We start from the raw sequence: 20,035 nt of genomic DNA, 5'->3' as shown, positions 1-20,035 counted from the left end.
AAATAAATAAAAAGTTCACCATTAGAAGAATTTGCCACCTTATCATAGCAGAAATGTCAAACAGCACAATAGAACAGTACATAATAGATAATGAACAATTACGACTTAGAATTATTTATAGATTATAAGGTGCTTACAAATAGTTGTGGGAATGTTTCAGTAAACCTCTACACAAATATTTGTAGAGAAAAAAAAAAAGAAACATTTAGTTAACTATAAAAATTAAATAAAATAGATCTGTCAGTAAACTAATTTATAGAATTTTCTATTATTAGTTTCTCCAAAATATAATCTTAAGTTTATGCATAAGTTTATTTTAATTATAAAAAAAATTATTTTTATTATTTTTTTAAAAGTACTTTGAGAAAACAATTTATGCAAACAGACTTTATATATTATAAAAATAAGTTAATTCAAGTTTATATAAAATTTCACTTTATTTTTCCTTCTAATTTTACTATTTGTAAATATTTATGGAAGAATTGATAATAGACATGTGATAGAATTCCTCTCATAGGGAACAAGAAATAATAAGCATAGAAGACATTACCACAAGGAAAATAACAAATACCTAGTACTATTAAAAAAATGTCAGACTGGTTTTATAAATGACAGGAATTTTAAATTCCAACATATAGCGATTAAATCACTTGGTTGACAAGAAGCTTAATTGCAAAAAAGTATTGTCAACAAGATGTCATAAATCAGCACTCCTTTAGAATTTAAAATTTCTCAAATCAAGATCAATTCCAGGAATACATACCTCTCTTGAAGATTTTTTTATAAATCCATCTTGAACTTTCAAGCACATAAGTGCCCGTGAACAATATCTACTGAATCAATCTTCCACTCTTCAATTAACAAATCTAGATGGTGTAAAATGCCATCACAGCATCAATAGAAACTGAGTTTAACATTACAAAATAAATAAAAAAAGTTTATCATGACGAGTAGTGAATTAACCTTGTATATAACCTAACTATCACCAATTAAAGTTCAGGTCTCATTTATAATAAACAATTTCTAAAAGCACATGAATACATATAGTATAAGCTAAAAATATATATGTATTCAGCTTATTTTATAAACTCAAGGTCAATCAAGAAATTCCAAATTCAGAATTTTCTTATATGACAAAGAATAATAAATAAACAACATACATTAAGCACTTTGGTACTATTTAGTCCCAGTTTATTGTCCAATCATGTATTAAGCTTCTTATAAATACAAATTTTTTATTTTGTATTTAGTTTGCATAATACTAATTTCTATCATGACTACTCAAACTAATTATATATACAGATTTTGTCATACCTAAATTCCCGATGCAACCGACACAATCAGCAAGTACTTCCATTTGAAATCTCAATTTCTTTTCATTTTTATGAAGGTTTGTTGTAATTACAACTGTACCTATCCAATGACAAGTTACAATATCTCAGCAAGTTGGTTGAAGTTAAACAGCCGTAATTGTGGCAATGAATTTCAAATGCAACATTTGTAAAAACTCTGGTACATCTTTCCAATCATTATAACCAGAACTCCAATGAAAACCTCTTTGAGCCAACATAAACCGCTCAGTGAACTCAGCCGGGGTTATGATGAAACAATAAGAAGAATCAGATGTGCTATGTACAACACTGTCCTTTCAAGGAAATGGTAGAATCCACGGACGTTGGACAAACAATTCATCTTCAGAAGGACCTCAAATGCATAACATTAGAGTTAAAAATCTGCAAAAATAAAACAGAATCAATAAAGGAGAAAAATAGGGCAGAATGATGAATAGCAAAAGTAGCAAATAGTTAATTCAAAAATAAAACAGATCTAATTACCAAATTCAATTAAATGTGAGGTTGAAACAAAATGAAAATGTTCTAATCAGAGAAACCTCTGCCAGAGAAAAAAATAATTCAGACCTAAACTAGGATAAAAAAAAAAGGAAAAACAAAAAATGGTAGTGAGACAAAAACACAAGGTCGGTGAGAATTTACAATGATTACAAGAGAGACGTAAATTAAATAATAAAAAAAAAACATAAACTGATAATGAGAAGAGCGAATTCAAAAACGTAAAAAGATAAACTAAAAATGATGAAAAGTAAAAAAACTGCCAGATGGTTGTTGTAAAATAACCAGAGGGTTACAAGGGTCACGTGGTACTACTACCAACCAGGTAAATTACAGCTATTAACTTTGAAGTTCAATATTGACAAAACTTCAAAGACAAGAAATATCACTGTCTTACCTCATTCTCCTCTCCAATCTATTAATTCCCTTCGAGGTGCATAAAGGGTAGCAACTCGCTCTTCTGCTTCCGTATCGTTCACTATACCTCGGCACTTTGGGAAGCCACAGTAACAAGCAAGCCGTTCATCAATTGAGAAAAATCTGTCAAATGAATAAAAGAAAATCAGCGCAATATTTGCTAAATGTAATGGTACACACACAATTAATCCCAACAAAAGAACAAGTTTTGTATTTTTTTTTTTTTTGTGTGTGCCTAAAAGTACTCAGTTAGAGAAGAGGGAAACCTATAATCATATGTAAGCTCTTCCCACTGTTTAATGTCCCTCTTTGCAAATATTATAATATGCTCATCGCCATTAACACTGATTACTCTTGAATAGCAATTTGGCTGCATACAAACAAAAATTATACAGGTAAGCAATCAAAATAAAGTTGCATGAGTTCTTCAGTAAATAAACAAGTTGAAACGCAGTATTTCCAAACTAATGCCAACAGCATAGTAGTCAATTCCATATAGTGGTGCGAAGCAGCTATATCAGGTAGCAAGATCACTGGTATTTTTAAGTCAAGGTACACATTACATCATTTACACTAGACGTGTATATATGCTGAGAAAAAAACATAAAAGTAATGATATTTTTAAGTCAAGGTACACATTGCATCATTTACGCTACACGTGTATATATGCTGAGAAAAAAACATAAAAGTAAGGATATTCATAAAGGATGGATGAAGCCATTAAAGTTTATGCTTGCGAAGATCAATACCCAATTGGAATAAAAAAATTAAAGGGTGGAACTCAGAAAAACAGGAGAGCACAGAACCAAAAATAAACATTTCCAAACTGAGAGGATAAAGAACAGAGGGTAAAATAACATTGTAAAAGTCAGGGATCAACAACAACAATGCAAATCTTGAGAGGGAATAACTGGAAAGTAATGTCTGGTGTCAGAAATCTAGAGAGAAAATTGGATCTTCATCAGTGAGTTGGGCTGCAGTTCCCAGCTGAATGGTCAATGCAAGCAAGTTTGGAGTAGGTTTCAGAAATGGAGACATGATTCCAATATTGTCCCCACAAAACAGCACCAAACAACACCATTTGGTAGCGAGAAAACTGAGAAAACGGTTTTATAGCACACAACTAACAACTATATACCAGTATTAACCAAAGCAACAATATACTTTCATGTAAAAGAGAAACTATGTAGGTTAAAGCCTTTGAAGGTCTTATCAAACTGTTCCACAATCAATGCAAACCACAATATCAAAAGTCATTTCACAATGCTACAAATATGTCATTAGAATACACATATCTTAAGTATCTCAAGCATACAAACCCCCATACTAAAAATTAGAAACTCCTGCAGGATCCAGTCTTCAAATAGTAATATAAAAAGGGTACAATAAGTGAATTTCATACATCAAAATAAGAAGGCGTATTAGAATGGCAAAGATTAACAAGCAACACATGAAATCATGAAAAATATAAAATTAAATTAGAAAGAACATACTGCACAAGAGTGGTTTATTAAATGAGCAATGCTTCCTGCTCTAGTAGCATCAATGACTCGTTCATCGTCGATCCGAAACATATATGTTCCAGCACCCTGCATAAGGGAAAGAAACACGGCTTACTAAATCCTTTGTAAGAACCTACATAACTATCCAGAAGGTGCAGACTGATAGTATATTGTTTGTAGCAGAAGGTGCAATAGTTGAAACATTCTTGCTCATGTTGACAGTCAAAGGTTCTATGATCCACTGTCTATTTTAGTTGAAGATTTTCGAGCTATCAAAAGTATGTTCCCTTTCATCAGAAGCATTTATTAGCTTCAAAATAATATTAATATAAGCTATTAAAGGATAGCATATAAAGTGCTTGAAATTGATGTACTAAACTTGTGTTCCCTTCCATACAAGCTCATTCGATAATTCAGAATACTTACCACCAATGAATTGTATATAAAGTGTTCTCTTCGGTCTGCTATTGGTGGTCTAACAAGTTCACCAGTGTATTCAATCACCTGAATAAATAAAGTTAAGTTGTCCACCACCCTTAAATGTATAAATGCTATAACAATAGAATGCAAATGGAAAATATTCTCCTTACCATGTCTCCACCTTTATGTGGATGCTTTGCAAAGATGCCAAATCCATGAATTCTTGATTTCCCTTGAAAAAATCAAACATTTAATTTAATGTAAATCAGGGTCACTCCATAGTTAAATCTCAAATCACAACCCTGATAAGATATAGTGAACTATGCAAAAGAGTAGACAATTCCCCTTTCCCCGACTATTTTCAAAAGTATATATTGACAGAACTATTCCTACCAAATGCGAGCCTCTTCCGAAAGGTTTCCCTCATGTACTCATATTTTTCAGAGATAGAAAGTATGTTGTTTGATGCGTCAATCAGAGATGTTCTTAGCCTTTGTTGGCTACAAAAAAATTTAGAGCAGACTCCTCTGCCAGAAGGCTCTGGGTCATTTAATGATCCATGCTGGCAGTATCCACCTACTAAGTAAGGCTGATTCTCCACGAACAACCGTTTCAACGATGCAGCCGCAAGTGCTTCAGGTTCTTTTCGACCTCTCCTGCCAAAGTAATCATATGGCTCTGCCAAGAATAAGGACAAACATTATTTAATAAATTATCTTTAAAATATTGTAACAGAGCTAAAATGTAAAACTCATCAAGTGGAAAAAGGTGACTCGTTGTGCATACCCATAACCCAATCCAAGACAGTATCACTTTGCTGTTTTCAGTGGCTCAAACACAGTTTTGAATTAAGAAGATGACTAGATAGATTAAGGGTGGCGAGCGTTTTGAAATTGTAGTTAATTTTGATTCCTAAGAGATGTGAAACTGTTTTGACATATCATAACATCCTCCAAATCGAAAATAATGGGCTAGAGGGTCTTTCAGCCTGTGTGTGACTTAGGCCCTTCTCTTAGGGTCAATGTTCCAACCTCTGATCCATTAGCATTGTTGAGATCATTGCATACAAGGTATTATCCACTTTAACATTAGTTTTGAACCTCACAATTTTGTGCTTAGAAGAATATTTACAAAATCACCCTTAGCCTCAATTCTTAGATGATGTGTTAGAATAATTATTAAATTTTATGTTAGAGTGATTATTAAGTCTAAAGTGTGTGGAGAACTACTTCCAGATGTACCTATGAGTGTAGTGCAACCTATGAGATTGCATGTATTCATCAGCCGATTTTGCCAAACTCAATAAATGGGTGACTTGGAATTGATCTTTAAAAAAAACACTGCCCTAGGGCATTTTACACATCAGATTGGCTACTATGCCACGCTGCCCTAGCACACAACTATTTCCCTTTCCAGATGGATCCAAAAACTGTTTAATAAACAGTCAATTGTAGACCCAATTAAATCAAAGAAAACCAATTTTAAGCAACGTGATTTGAGTATGCCTGCCACTAGGCCAGTATGAATCAAAGTAAGTGATATGACCTCAGTTTATGTTAAATTGGAAATAAGTGAAACTGAGCTAAAGATTGTATACTCCAAAATGATGATCATGAACAAGTATTTATGTAAAATAACTAAGTAACAAGGCAACAGCTAATTAATTAAAGATCACCAAACATAATTTCTATTTTTTTTTCTTGGTTGCTAGAGGTTAAGCTAGCGAATCATTTGAAAGAGTCAATTTGTTTTAGTAAGACAAGTGTCAAAAATCATACCACTTCTAGCACAACCAGATGGATTGGGCGGTGGTTCATAGTCTGAACATAGACCAGCTACTCGAACTATACGATCATCAGCAACAGAATGTTCATTGGACGGCTGCCTATGTCTCTTGCAGAAAGAAAGTAAGCGTATGCACTGATCTTCATCATCATCAACAGAGAGTAGATAGAGCCTATCCTCATTTTCAAGCTGTAAATATAATAAAAATAAATAAATGGGCAATGACATATTTTTGAATAATAAATGTATCAAGTTGGGAGATAAATACCTCAACACAGAGACCAGCAGCACGTGCACAGAGTGGATGATATGCTACTCGACAAGAACTATTTGAACACTGCAGAATTAAGATTAGAAAAAAAGAATGCACTCAAAATTTAAAAAACAAAAACAGAAATCTCTTACTGTAAACAAATGCTAGTTAAGAAGCTGAACATACATGCATAAACACACGTAGAGTGTATATCAAGTGAGAGTAAGACAAGCTAATATTGACCCCTATAATTGATGTTCAAGAATAATTGTACTTGTAATCTTGACCATTTTTATATATTTGTGGTAGCTACTAGAGTTCAAACCTATTATACTCCCCAACACAATAATTTCAAAAATTAACACTGAAATTCATACATGTTTTATTGTTACTTTAGGTATAAGGGTTCTAATTGATCATTTGATGTGGATTAGGAAACAGATTTGTTAATCTTGTTATCAAGAGTATCCTACCTATTCACCAAGAAAATTCTAGCTTAAACTACTCTTTATTTTAAAAATCAGACGACTTACTTGGATGCAGGCACCATAAGATACACCACATATGCTGCATAGCAACTTCCAGCGGTCCTGTTCAGATACAGAATTAAAAGGAAAGCAAATAGAAATGCAGTCTGTAGTTATAACACTGAATGATAAAATCATTTACACGAGCAATTTGGTAAAAAGAAAAACTAAGATGTTTGTAGCCAAGAACTTCAAGACAAAAGCTAAACAAGGGAAAATAGAAAGAAATTAGAATAATTAGCAATGGAAACCTACCTTACTAATTCTACTCAAACCATCAATAGGCTCCATTCTCTTGACATCAGCTAAACAAGTTTCTGGTAAAAATGTCAACAGTTAGAAAACATATCCAAATTAAGGAGTAAAAAAGAGTAAATAAAGTCATACACAAACAAACCAGGTATCCACATGGCACAAGCCAAATGAGCCCACCGGCCATCTGTAGTAGGCTTCATTGCACCACCTAGAACAAAATCCATTAGATACCAAAGACATACAGTTCTACTTTTAATTCAGTGTATATATTAAAAGATTCCAGCATACCTATGAGTGGACACAAGCAGCAAGGTGGAGGTGGAGCTCCGGAACGACATAAGTTGCATAACCATAGCACCCCGTTAACAGGTTCTAGTTCTCCATAACATCTAGCATGGACCTAAATGAACATCGTAATTTTTGGTTCAAATACAATAAATGGATGGAATAGTACAGCTCTAATGATACATTCAAGCATTGAATAAAAAAGTTACAGAAGCCATACCATCATTCTGCATTTGTCACACTGCAGAAATAGATTGTTCTCATACTCCTACAAGATAAATAACTCCCATTGAGCAAGCAAAACATGAGGTAAAATTATATACAAACAAACAGCATAGGTAATAACATTTCTACTTTGTCAGAATGAATTCAAATCTTGGAGAAAGGAGAAATACTAATTGAACAAAAGAGCATGCAATCATAAAAAACACAAGCAGGAGCTCTAAAGGATTGAAGAGGAAAACAAAAACCCTACCTCGTCCATGTGGCACACATTGCAAGGAAATAACATTTCTATTTCCTTAAAATGGATTTAAACCACAGGAGAAGGGAGAAATAAGAGACAAAAAATTGCAACTGAAAGAGCATCCAAGTGTCTAAAACAACAGGCAGGAGTTCTAGAGAATTGAAAAGGAAAACGAAACTCTACCTCATCCATGTGGCACACGTTGCACTTATCGAGGTCAAACCAGTTAATATGAACTTGTCTATAACCAAGAGGCAAGTTATTATGTCTTTGGGAACCTAACTTGCAAGATTTCCTTGAAGAGATTTTGGATTTAGACAATCCCTGAAAATAACAACACTTCTTTCAGTAAAAAGAAAGCATCAGGTACACAACTTGAAAAGTACATGTACTCTAGCAAAATCGCTTGGTTGGCTCAAGAACTTGAATAAAGCATAATGAGAGAGATGAAGCTTAGCAATAATCATATGCAGCCAATAAAAAAGAATATTAGAGAGAAGGGAAGCGCATGACAAGATTGCGCAATGCATGCAAAATTGTCAACTTGGTACAGCAACAACCATGTTCTATCCCACTATATGAATTGATAACACCATTCAGCTATATCATAAACAAAAACACTTTACAGCTTACTATGTCTTACGTTCAATAAATTATAATATTTTCAGGATAATTCTATTAGTTTCCAAACCATCAACTTTATACTGCAGATCAAAAACAGAAGAACTAACTTATAATTAAAGAACATACCTGTATAAGTTTAAGCACCTTAGGATTGGAGAAACCAAACATATCAGACCCAGATAAGTAGCCCTTTTCTACCCCACCTTTAGCAAGACTACCTTCAGAAGCATTCTTTTCCATTTTTTTTATCTTTTTGAATATCTCGCTCCAACAAGCAGATGGAGTATTACCGCTGAACTGCAGCAAGCATTCATCATAACATGATTAACACAAGACATTGGCATTAGAAATTATCATATAAATCCTGCTATTAACCAGGAGAAACTAAGTCAACAAGTTGGGGAATTTCGTTAAGTAATTTAACAACTAACAAATAAACATATAAATCCTGCTATTAACCAGGCAAACAGTATGCCACCATGGATATTAATTTCTGTCATCAGAAACAAAAAATTACAAAAATTTTAAAAGGAAAAGGGCTGGCATATGTCAGAGATGGTGAAATCAATATATTTAAAGGGGTTACTCCATAAAATAAATATATAATTATAAACATTACATGATTTAAAATCAAACTATCAGAGAAACAAATGTCTACATTACAAAATAATTTCTTATAAAGCAAAAACAAATCAACTCTTATAGTAAAAACCAACCTGCTCGCCACCATCAACTGTCACTCTAAATAGAGGACGAACTTTGGACTCTGGATCTCTCAACACCTCCATCTTGTAAGGAGCAAAAACTTCTGGGTCTAAACAACAAAAAAAGCAGATCATGGAAGGTGAAAAAACTATAAAATCAAAACTACAAGAATTAAGATATTAAATTTGAAGAATATGACATGTTTGACTGAGCTTTTAAAAAAACAACCAAAAGAATGTAACAATTCAACATCCAACAGCGATAATAAATGTTTCACCAGCAACTGAAGTAAACTTCTTCACTGCTGTGTACCCTTCAGGCCAGATAAACCTTCCATCTCTGAATGCAGAATCTTCAACTATTTTTCCTGAATAAAAACAAAGAAGTTCTTAACATCCCTTTGGTTGCACTGACCATTTGGCAACTGCCAAAATGCCAATAATATAGAAGTAACACCAAAAAAGGGAAGAGCACAAAAGAGAAGCCACCCTCTTTGCCTATACAAAATTAAAAAATATGCATGCAGTAAATCCAAAGACCAACTTTCAGTCATTGCATTATTAGAGAACAAGGTAAATTCTTTTCAGCACTGTACAGTACAACTTGTTCACCCTTGAATATAACAATATTAAAAGAATCTAAATTTGATCCAATGTCAACATAAAAGTCTGGACACTGACAAATAAGCAAGAAGATGCCACACGATTGGAGTAGCTAAAACATCTCACTATTGAAAACAAAAGAAAAGATTTTAAATACATGGCATCACAAGATTGATTGTTAGATTAAAATTGTCTCAATGATGCATGTCAATTAATCAAATTATATCCAGGTAAAAAATACTTATCAAAGGTCAAGCCTTTTGCTTGGAAACTGGTACTTAGAGCATCTCCAATGGAAGCTGCTTACAATAGCTCCTCACGAATAAAAGCATTATATTTTAGTGACTTCTATACATATATTGCTTAAATTTAAAAGAGTTGCTTAGAAATTGAAGAAAGATGCTTACGTAAGAAACTCTCTACACTTTATAAGCAACTCGTATATGGAACTCACACTAAAATAATATTTTTGTCAATAAGCAACTAATTGCTCTTAATCTTTTTAAAATAAAAAGCCTTGCAGCTGGTTCAAGAGTCTCCTCATGTCTGTGTTAGCGACTTGCAGCAGAGGGTCCTCTGCAAGTTTTGACAGTGAAGAGTTTTGGGAACAGTGTATTTGATAGTATAATGCCTGAATCTAAGAGAGCCTATACCCCAAAACATGTTCTGAAATAAGAATTAGGACTTTATTTATTATTTGCATTCAGATCATAGCTGTTTCAAGCAACTAGTTACTTTATACATGCAAAATGATAATGACAAGAATCACTGCATTCTTGAGATGTTGCCTCTTCTAATATGTAAAGAAAAAGCAAATTCCTCGTAATCATCCTTTTCTATCCAGTACTAACTAAAATAACTAAGCTATTTATGTATCCAAGGAAGTACTTCCAAATCCTTAATTTATCCTACGAAAGGAAGATTACCGAGTTGAAGAGAGTACATAAAAGGTTGTGTTTTGATGGTTGTCTTGGAAATCGGTAAGAAAAATTGGAAAAATGACTATATTGCACAGTTAATGAAATAAGGATTCAATCAGGTAAAAAGAGTTCGACATGAAGAAACTCTTGGAAATATATAAATATTTAAACAATGGTAATCAAGAAAAGTTACCAAGGCTTAGAATTTGGAGGTCTCCTAATTCGTAAGGAAAAGTTTCAACATTTTCCAGAGCCATTAAAGTCCTCTCGCCATTTAAACAATCATCGCCTGAATCTGTACATCCTCCTTCCTCTCTACTTACATTGTTACAATTATCAGCTGCACATCTTTTCTGCAACTCTAGCATCTCCAAAGGAAGCTTCTGTTCATTTAAATATCTGTTTGAGAAAAATAATTGCAAAATCAACAAATTTGAGCAACCATGTTCAACTTCAGGTACCAATGCCTAGAGAGATTAGAAAATACATTACACAGAATACAAGCTTAGCTCGTTAATTTGATTAGCAAATTATGTATAAGCACAATTCCTTATTCAGCAACTAAAGCACAAACATAATATAGTGCACTTCAAGGAATTTAAGACCGCATATCAAGAAAAAAAAAACTGAAAACTTCAAGCCATTTTTAGGTGATTATAAAGGAAAAGAAGTTTATCAAACTTGCTTCAACAGTATAATATGAAATCTTCATATTCTTCAATGCAGTATTTTATAGTAGACACTCAATCACAATAGATAAATTATAAGAAGCTGAAACAGCAAAACATTAATTTTGTCCAATAATAAGGGAAAATCATTTTATGGTTCACAACTTTTGATGTTCTATTTAACAAATATGATAACAGATAAAAAAGAAAAAAAGACAAGATTAACATTACCTTTTTGCCTCTTCTAAGCCTTCAATGAAACTATGTTTCTTGCATTTTGAGTGTAGATCGGTAAGAAGTCCACTGAGAAATGATTTCACCTGTTGCAATCTAACCCTAGAGAACAGGAAGAGTATACAACAGAGATACACATCTTAAAAGGAGGAAAAGATCACACAGTATAGAAATAATAGTCTCCTAGTAAATATTTAAAACCATTATCCTTAATTTTCCCAGAATATCAAACCTTGCAAAGTCATGGGTGCCAAAAAATTGGACAGGAACTGATCTTCCTCCCAAACTCATCTTTAAACCCTTACAGTTGCTAGCAAGTGATTCGTCCAAAACAACAGCCGGCCACATTGCATGGCCTGCAAAATAATAAAAAGACACAAGCATAAATGTTAAAAATTAACAAGCCCTAATAGTAACTAGAAATGCCAATAATAAAGAAATAAGGTAAATTGAAGTAGACATAGTTTGATCTCCTGAAAATAGAGTTTACAAGAAGGATGTAAAACATTGGTAAGATTAAAATTTCTTATATTCTGCTTTCTTCTATAAGCTGAGCTTTGTTTTAACGTGAAGGAGGATAGACAGCATATCAGCCTCCTTCAGTAAGATACCAGATACAAGTTAATAATTTACCATATTAAGCTCAATTTTACTGCTTGAATTAGAGAACCATGGGATAGATTGAATACCGGTCTACTTCAGTATGATACCAGATACAAATTAATGATTTACCATACCACATTTAAGAAATACGCATACCAAATCAACGCAGCGACAATAATAATAATTCAAAGTGGTGCAGTAAAATCCTAAAAGATAGGACGTCAATTTAAATAAAGTTTTCCACACAGAACCATTGCTAATAGAACAAAACAAGATTGAGCACAGACCTGTTAGCTTAGCCCATATGATATCCCCAGGCTCAAAGTCTTGACAATCATCCAAACTTGCAGCCATTGCAAGCATCTCTTCAACATCATAATCAGAGACATTGTTGTCACGAACTTTGGCAAGATTCAAATTTAAATGTTTCACCTCATCACGTGAAACATGGAATCTAATATTTTCATTTGAAAGAATTAAATTTTCCTCATCTCCATCATCATACTTGACCTGCACACAATTATTAATGAAAGGATGAAATTTCAAACAAGCTCAAATACATAGATCAAAGTTGCACCAAATTTTTCACTCAAAGCTATCCATATCATTCAAGTAATAATTTACATAATTAAGGGCCATACATGATGTATCTTAGTTTCCTTATCATAACCTCTGACATAGCCAGTGTACGCTTTCAAATCCATGGGCCAATAAACCTGCAGAAAACAAGGTCAACATCAAAAAACCGTGATTACATGAACAAACTCAATGGAATGAACATACAATGTAAAGGTTACAAAACATAACCTTGCATCTTAATCCAACAAACACCTCAGGATCAGCATCATCAAAACTCAACCTGCAGCAAGTCCAATTAACAATCATTTAAGGCTTCCTTCTACCATACAGAAATCACAAACCCACAAAAATAAAACATCACAACTTATCCACAGAACTAAGCATTGTACTTCCCCCTACATACTAACCAAATCACAACATTATGAAACTCTAATTCCTTCAGTACAAACAAGCACAGCATTTGAAAATGAATAATAAAGCAAGAAAAAAGAAAGAAACATGTTTCTTTCCCGCAAATAAGGCCTAACTATTAAGATTTCCCCTCCCCACAACAAAACACGAAGCAGAAATTCAAGTAAAAGCTCAAATTCCCGGAACATCTATTTGGACCAAGGTCTAAACCAGCAATACCTTCTCAACTCAGAGAATTACTAAGCAGGGCCTCGAGGAACATTTACTCAATTAAAATTTCCCCCTCCCAACAACAAAAGCGGAAGCTGAAATTCAAGCAAAAGCTCAAATCCACCGACATTGCATTTCTAAAGTCCAAACAGCGATACTTTATTTTTACTTAAAACCCAGAAAACTCCAGAGCAGAAGCAAGAATCCCCAATTTCCAAAAGAACAACATTTTATCTCGCAATGCACCCAACACAGAGTAAGAAGAAGTAAATTACCCGACCCATTTCTTCACAGGGCGAGAATCAGGCGACATTTTCGGCAAATTCTCCAAGGAACCACACTTAACATTCCCAGCAGCACCAGAATTCCCAAATTGGTTTCGGCATTCCCTCAATCGAGGTCCGTCAGCATCTCCAATCGCAGTGTTCAAATCCACGCCCAGCCTCTCCAACTCAGTGCTCCCAATTTTCCTCTTCTTCAGCAGCCTTTTCTCATCCTCATTCTCATCCGCATTGACCTTGCCCTCGGTTTTGCACAGCGAATCGTAAAACGGCGCCGTGGAAGGGGAATGCCTCTTGCGGCGGCGCGAGTAGACGAAGAGCAGGGGAGGCTTGGAAGAAGGAGGCTGGGAGGAGGACGATGAGGACGACGTCGTCTTCTTGTGGTCGTGGTTGCCGAAATGATGATGCGCCGCGAGAGTGGTGAGTTTTCGAGCCTTGACCTTCTTGGACATGACGTTGGAGGAGCCGCTTGCCGTGACGCGGCAGGGCGACGTGGCGGAGTAGAGATGGTCGAGGGGAAGGTAGCGGATGGGCGTGCCACGCGTGGTGTGCACGTCGACGGTGGCGTCTTCGTCGCCGCCTCCAGCTTCCTGGAACGCCGGTGCCATGTGCAAGGGTAGGAAATTGGAGAGAAAGAGCTCTGGCTAGGGTTTTGGCGATAGAATGAGAAAAGAGAGAGAATTAGAAAGTGGTGTGTTGTGTGTGTTTGATTTGGAGGGAGAGGGTTATTGGCCAAATAATTCTGTTTCCCGCCGTGTGGAAACACACACTCACACTCCTCACTCTCCTTTTGTTCAAAGTGAGATTGAAAGAGAGAGAGGTGCACACAACACAGCTCTTGAGTTGCGCACACAACAACAACAATAAAAAGGTTAAAGAAAAGGAATCTATTATCAATAATCAATAATAATAACCACTACAAGATTATATCTGAAAATCTCCTCCAAGACACCATTAACAACACACTGTCTTCGCTATCATTTTCACCTGCAAGTCTTCTTTCCTCGATTTGTGTAAATTGAATTCTTGAGTGAATATTTGTTCATTAAGAAAATTATTTTTCACATGTATGTATAAAAGTTAATTTTAAGGTACTTTTATAATTTGTTAAAGATTTAATTGGGCTAAATAATGGGTTTTTTTTTTAGTATGTTATTGATAATTAATATATGTCATGAAACTTTACCATGTCAGTGGAATTTTTTTTTCTCTGTCCATGAAATTCATATCGGGACCCAGATCACACACATACATGTTAGTAATTATATTCTTAACTTATATACATAAATATAACTAATTAGTATAAACATTAATTGAAAAAGTAGTTAATGTTATTAATCAAATTTTGAGAAAATAAAAACTATCCTTTATTAAAAACTAACGTCAAAATAGATAAAAAAAAATCATTAGAAATAGAATACCAGTATTTTAGGTATGTGTTGGAATGATATTTTCAGATAATATAAAATTGGTGTTTTTACAGCAACGATATAAAACTGGTAAAGATTTTGATAAATAATATGAAATTGGTTAAGATTTTTTAAATAAGATGATATTCGTTAAGACTTGTTTATGTATAGTTTGTTGCATAATGCATCAGACTTTTTCTTTATTTATATTTGAATGCTGAGATTGTAAACTGTCGTGTTTTTAATACAGTACCCTGACTAACGTTTAAAAATTTAGTGAGGCTGGTTTCGGTATTTTGATTTTTTTAATTAATATTTTCTACTCAAAGTAGGTTTTTATTGTCATGATTGTTTATTTGTCATCCATGCTTAAGGAAGGTTCTATTGTTTTTATTACATAAAATAGGCTTTGATCGTTTCTATACTTTTTCATCACATAAATGATGACGATAGATGACATGTTTATATTTTATTTGTTCTATTATTTTAAATTTTTATATTTAATGTTAATTTTGATATGAATCAATGGTCGGCCATTAATATGATATAGTTATTTATATGATTGATATTTTTATAAATATTATCTATTACTCTTCTTGTAAATATTTGTATTAATTATCTGATTTGTATCCTTTATGGATTACTATCTTGTATCTATCAATAGGACTTTTCTTATCGTTAATAAGACATAAAAAAGTTGTTTCCTATCCTTTGATCTCTATTTTTTTTCATTTATTTATTTTCTCTATTATTAGCTTTATTTTATAACACGATGCTCTAATGCTCTAATCAACTAAACCTTGGTGAAAACATTTTTTTCTCTTTAACGACAGTCTGCATGTCACGATCTAGACTCTTTCTAATCATTTCTTCATTTACAATTTTATCTTATATTATTATTTTTGTCATAAAAATGATTTGATTTTATTGATCTTCATCTCAAATTATTATTTTTATTATGATGCTTATTATTACTATTATTTTATGTATTAATTCTAAACATGTCAAACCTTGCAAATTTTGAATTTGTGACCCTTGATATTATTAGAAACAATTATACTTATAATGCATTTTAAATATTGAAATACATTTAGATGTAATGGGTCTTGGTGATACCATTAAAGAAATAAATAAAGTATCTGAGCAACTAATTTGCTCCCGCGACAATAATATTGTGAAAAGAGATTTCACAAATATTGTGAATTTATTTCAAGTTTTTGTATGGCTGAACAAAGCAATAAAGCTTTTGATGAAAAATCATGAGATCTGCCCAACTGATTATGCTTTATTTTCAGAAGTTAATGCAACAATAAATATTGTGAATTTATTTCATGTCTTTGTATAGCTGAACAAAGTAATGAGTTTTTGATAATCATGAAACATGTCTAATTATCTTATTGGTTCAACTTCATTCCCAGTGAATATTGCAATAAATATTATGAATTTATTTAATGTCTTTGTATAGTTGAACAAAGTAATGAACTTTTGATAGAAAATCATGAAATATGTCCAATTGATTATACTTCATTCCCATAAGTGAATGCAACAATATTTGGTTTATATTTTCATGATCGTGATATTGATTATGGACATGATTATAAAGAAAATTTAAAAGACATATTTTGTCACCATAAGTGGCATAATAATGTGAAGAAGAAAAAAGAAAAATGTGAAAATATTGACAATAAGATGAAAGTATATATTATCATCATGATGATAAAGGTCATTTTAGTTGTACTTTCGTACACCAAACATCTTACAACTAATCAAAAGAACATAAAAACACACTTTGCTTATGAAGATGGTTATTCTGATTATGGCCATATGGATGTTTATTCTCTTGATATTATTATTTTCTTTGCTAAACCAAATGGAAGCATTGATCATCTCATTGGTTATGAAAGTGTTAAAAAAAAGATTTTCTCATATTGATATTTTTGTATGAAGAATGAATATTGGCACTAGCATGAATGATGAAGATATATGTCCTATTGATAGTGCAACAACTCATATAATTCTCAAGAGTACTAGATTTTTCTCTTATTTGGTAATGCGAGAAGTCAATGTTAGTATTATTTTTGGTACTACAAATACAATTGAGTTGAATACGGCCAAATTTCGATTGTGACCGACTCATTTGAATATGACCAAATCTCACCCTAGGCTGTCTCAACCAAATTTGGGTCAGGGCCGACTCGGCCAAATCTCAATCGGGGCCAACTAGATTGAATTCGACCAATTTTTTATTGGAGCCAACTAGGTTGAATACAACCAAATTTTGATCGCGGTTGTCTTGGTCGAATACGGTCAAATTTTGTCTAGGTCGACTCAGGTCAATGTAGTCAAATTTGGATCGGGGTGAACTCAATCGAATACTTCCAAATTTTGTCCAGGACCAACTGGGCCAAATTTTGATCGAGACCGACTTGATAGAATTCGGCCAAATTTTGTATAGGGTCACGCCAACTCAATCAAATACGACTAAATTTAGACTAGTCGGTCTCAACTTTTAGCCTAACCTAACCAAAAATATAAACTAAAAATTTGGATTAGATGTTTTGGATTATCCATTTTGAAAATCTAGATTTAGAGAATGAATATCCAATTCATAAAATATATATCGAATTGATATCCATATCCAATAAAATGGATTTTAAATGGATTGAATTTTTAATAAAATAGATATTAAATGGATTAGATCATAAAAAAATAGATTGGATTATAAAAAATAGATTTTTTGCCCATCCTTGATTAGAATTTTGTGACACATCTCTTTGTATATTGAATGTCAAAACAGAAAACCAATAAAAATATATTGTCTGCCAACATCTAAACACTTTTCTAAAATCATCCATGTAATGATAGCAGACATCTGCAAAAGCTTCAAATTATTGTTGTTGCATAAGGTTAGTTTTCCTATTTCCGGTAAAATAATGTCCTTTCTTTTCTTTCGATCAATAAGAATCTTGAAGAAAGATAAACACCAAAGAAGAACCTTAGCTATACTGCACCCAGTAAACCAAAGAGTAATTATTTTATGAAAGAATCAAGTATTTTAATGCAATAATGTGAGACGTGAGACGTGCAACGTGAGATGTAAGATGTGAGACAACGTGGGACGTGACACGTAAGATGTGGGACGTGAGACGCGGGACGTGGAACATGAGACGTGAGACATGAGACGCGGATTGTGAAAGAATCAAGTATTTTAATGCAATAATGTGAGACGTGAGACGTGCAACGTGAGATGTAAGATGTGAGACAACGTGGGACGTGACACGTAAGACGTGGGACGTGAGACGGGGGACGTGGAACATGAGACGTGAGACGTGAGACGCGGATTGTGGGACGTGAGACGTGAGACGAGAGACGAGAGACGAGAGACGTGAGACGTGAGACGTGAGACGTGAGACGTGAGACGTGAGACGACATGGATCATGGGACGTAGGACGTGAGACGTGACAAGTGAGACATGAGACATTAGACGTGGGACGTGAGCCGTGAGACTCGGAACGTGGGACGTGGGACGTGAGATGTGAGACGCGGGACGTGAGACGAGGAACGAGAGGCGTGCGACGTGAGACGTGAGACGAGAGATGTAAGACATGAGACGAGAGACGTGAAACGAGATACGTGATACGTGATACGTGATACGTGAGACGTGAGACGTGAGACGTGAGACGTAAGACGTGCGACGTGGGACGTGGGACATGGGACGTGAGACGTGAGACGTGAGACGTGCGACGTGGGACATGGGACGTGAGACGTGCGACGTGCGACGTACGACGTACGACAAGAGACGTGGGACGTGAGACGTGAGATGTGCAACAAGGGACGTGGGACGTGAGACGTGAGATGTGCGACAAGGGACGTGGGACGTGCGACGTGGAATGTGGGACGTGAGACTTGGGACTTGGGATGTGAGACGTGAGACGTGCGACGTGAGACGTGAGACGTGAGACGTGAGACGTGAGACGTGAGACGTGAGACTTGAGACGTGAGACGTGAGACGTGAGACGTGAGACTTGCGACGTGAGACGTGAGACGTGAGACGTGGTACGTGACACGTGAGACGTGAAACGTGACACGTGGGACGTGAGACATGAGAGATGTGAGACGTGAGAGACGTGCGATGTGCGACATGAGACTTAAGACTTGAGATGTGTGATGTGCGACGTGCGACGTGAGATGTGAGACAGCTGTAAACACTAAACCTTAAAAGTTATATTCATAAACTTTAAAACTTAGAATTTAATAAAAGAATTCTTAATGGATCCATAAATTTGTACTAACAAATTTAAATTATACTATTGTAAAAAAATGTATTAATAAAAAGAGATTAAATACATATAAAATTGAAAGAATAAAAATATGATGGTAAAAGTAATAATTAATATTTATTTAACACAAAAATAAAAATTATTAGGATAACAACAATAATTTATATTTATTGAACTCTTAAATGACTGGAAGGAAGCAGAGGATGATCTTAAAAGTTAAACTAAGGATGAGCAAAAAATCTAATTTTCATGATCCAATCCATTTTTGCTATGATCCAGTCCATTTAATATTCCTTTTATTAAAAATTCAATCCATTTTATTGGATTTGGATATCAATCTGATCTACATTTTATATATTTTATGGATTATATATCCCTACTCTAAATCTAGATTTTCAAAATGGATAATCCAAAATATTTAATCCAAAGTTTCTGTTTATATTTTTTGTTAGGTTAGGCTAAAGGTTGAAATGGACTAGCCCAAATTTAGTCGTATTTGATTGAGTTGGCGTGACCCGATACAAAATTTGGCTGAATTAAGCCAAATTCTGTCAAGTCGGTCATGATCGAAATTTGACCCAGCTGATCCTAGACAAAATTTGGAAGTATTTGGTTGAGTTCACCCCGATCCAAATTTGACTGCATTGGGCTGAGTCGACCTAAACAAAATTTGACCGTATTCGGCCGAGACAACTGCGACCAAAATTTGGCTGTATTTAGCCTAGTTAGCTCTAGTCAAAATTCGGTCA

At 34.1% G+C, this 20,035-nt stretch overlaps 1 protein-coding gene across 1 annotated transcript; it reads right to left on the bottom strand.

Moving 5' to 3' along the window:
* Positions 1 to 1,351: 1,351 nt before the first annotated feature.
* Positions 1,352 to 14,487, bottom strand: LOC114185249 (histone-lysine N-methyltransferase ATX2-like). Its single transcript, XM_028072870.1, has 25 exons — positions 13,592 to 14,487; positions 12,924 to 12,975; positions 12,758 to 12,832; positions 12,404 to 12,626; positions 11,746 to 11,869; positions 11,511 to 11,615; positions 10,805 to 11,010; positions 9,367 to 9,456; positions 9,101 to 9,198; positions 8,511 to 8,681; positions 7,944 to 8,084; positions 7,515 to 7,562; positions 7,298 to 7,409; positions 7,152 to 7,217; positions 7,010 to 7,071; positions 6,761 to 6,817; positions 6,243 to 6,311; positions 5,968 to 6,163; positions 4,583 to 4,867; positions 4,360 to 4,421; positions 4,196 to 4,273; positions 3,761 to 3,856; positions 2,534 to 2,637; positions 2,248 to 2,390; positions 1,352 to 1,733 (listed from the first exon to the last, which is right to left on the bottom strand). The coding sequence occupies exons 1-24, from the start codon at positions 14,203 to 14,205 to the stop codon at positions 2,249 to 2,251; spliced, it is 3,276 nt and encodes a 1,091-aa protein (XP_027928671.1). The 5' UTR covers positions 14,206 to 14,487; the 3' UTR covers positions 1,352 to 1,733; position 2,248.
* Positions 14,488 to 20,035: the final 5,548 nt, after the last annotated feature.

Source organism: Vigna unguiculata, chromosome 5, assembly GCF_004118075.2.
Source record: "Vigna unguiculata cultivar IT97K-499-35 chromosome 5, ASM411807v1, whole genome shotgun sequence".
In the NCBI taxonomy this organism is placed as follows: Eukaryota; Viridiplantae; Streptophyta; class Magnoliopsida; order Fabales; family Fabaceae; genus Vigna; species Vigna unguiculata.
This window is presented reverse-complemented; position numbering and strand designations above follow the sequence as displayed.

Coding starts and splice junctions, on each gene's coding strand:
- LOC114185249 (XM_028072870.1), bottom strand. CDS start 14,205: ATGGCACCGGCGTTCCAGGAAGCTGGAGGCGGCGACGAAGACGCCACC. Junction 12,976..13,591: donor CCTGTGAAGAAATGGGTCGG/GTAATTTACTTC, acceptor GACTTGCTGCAG/GTTGAGTTTTGATGATGCTG. Junction 8,682..9,100: donor CAGTTGATGGTGGCGAGCAG/GTTGGTTTTTAC, acceptor TGCTTGCTGCAG/TTCAGCGGTAATACTCCATC.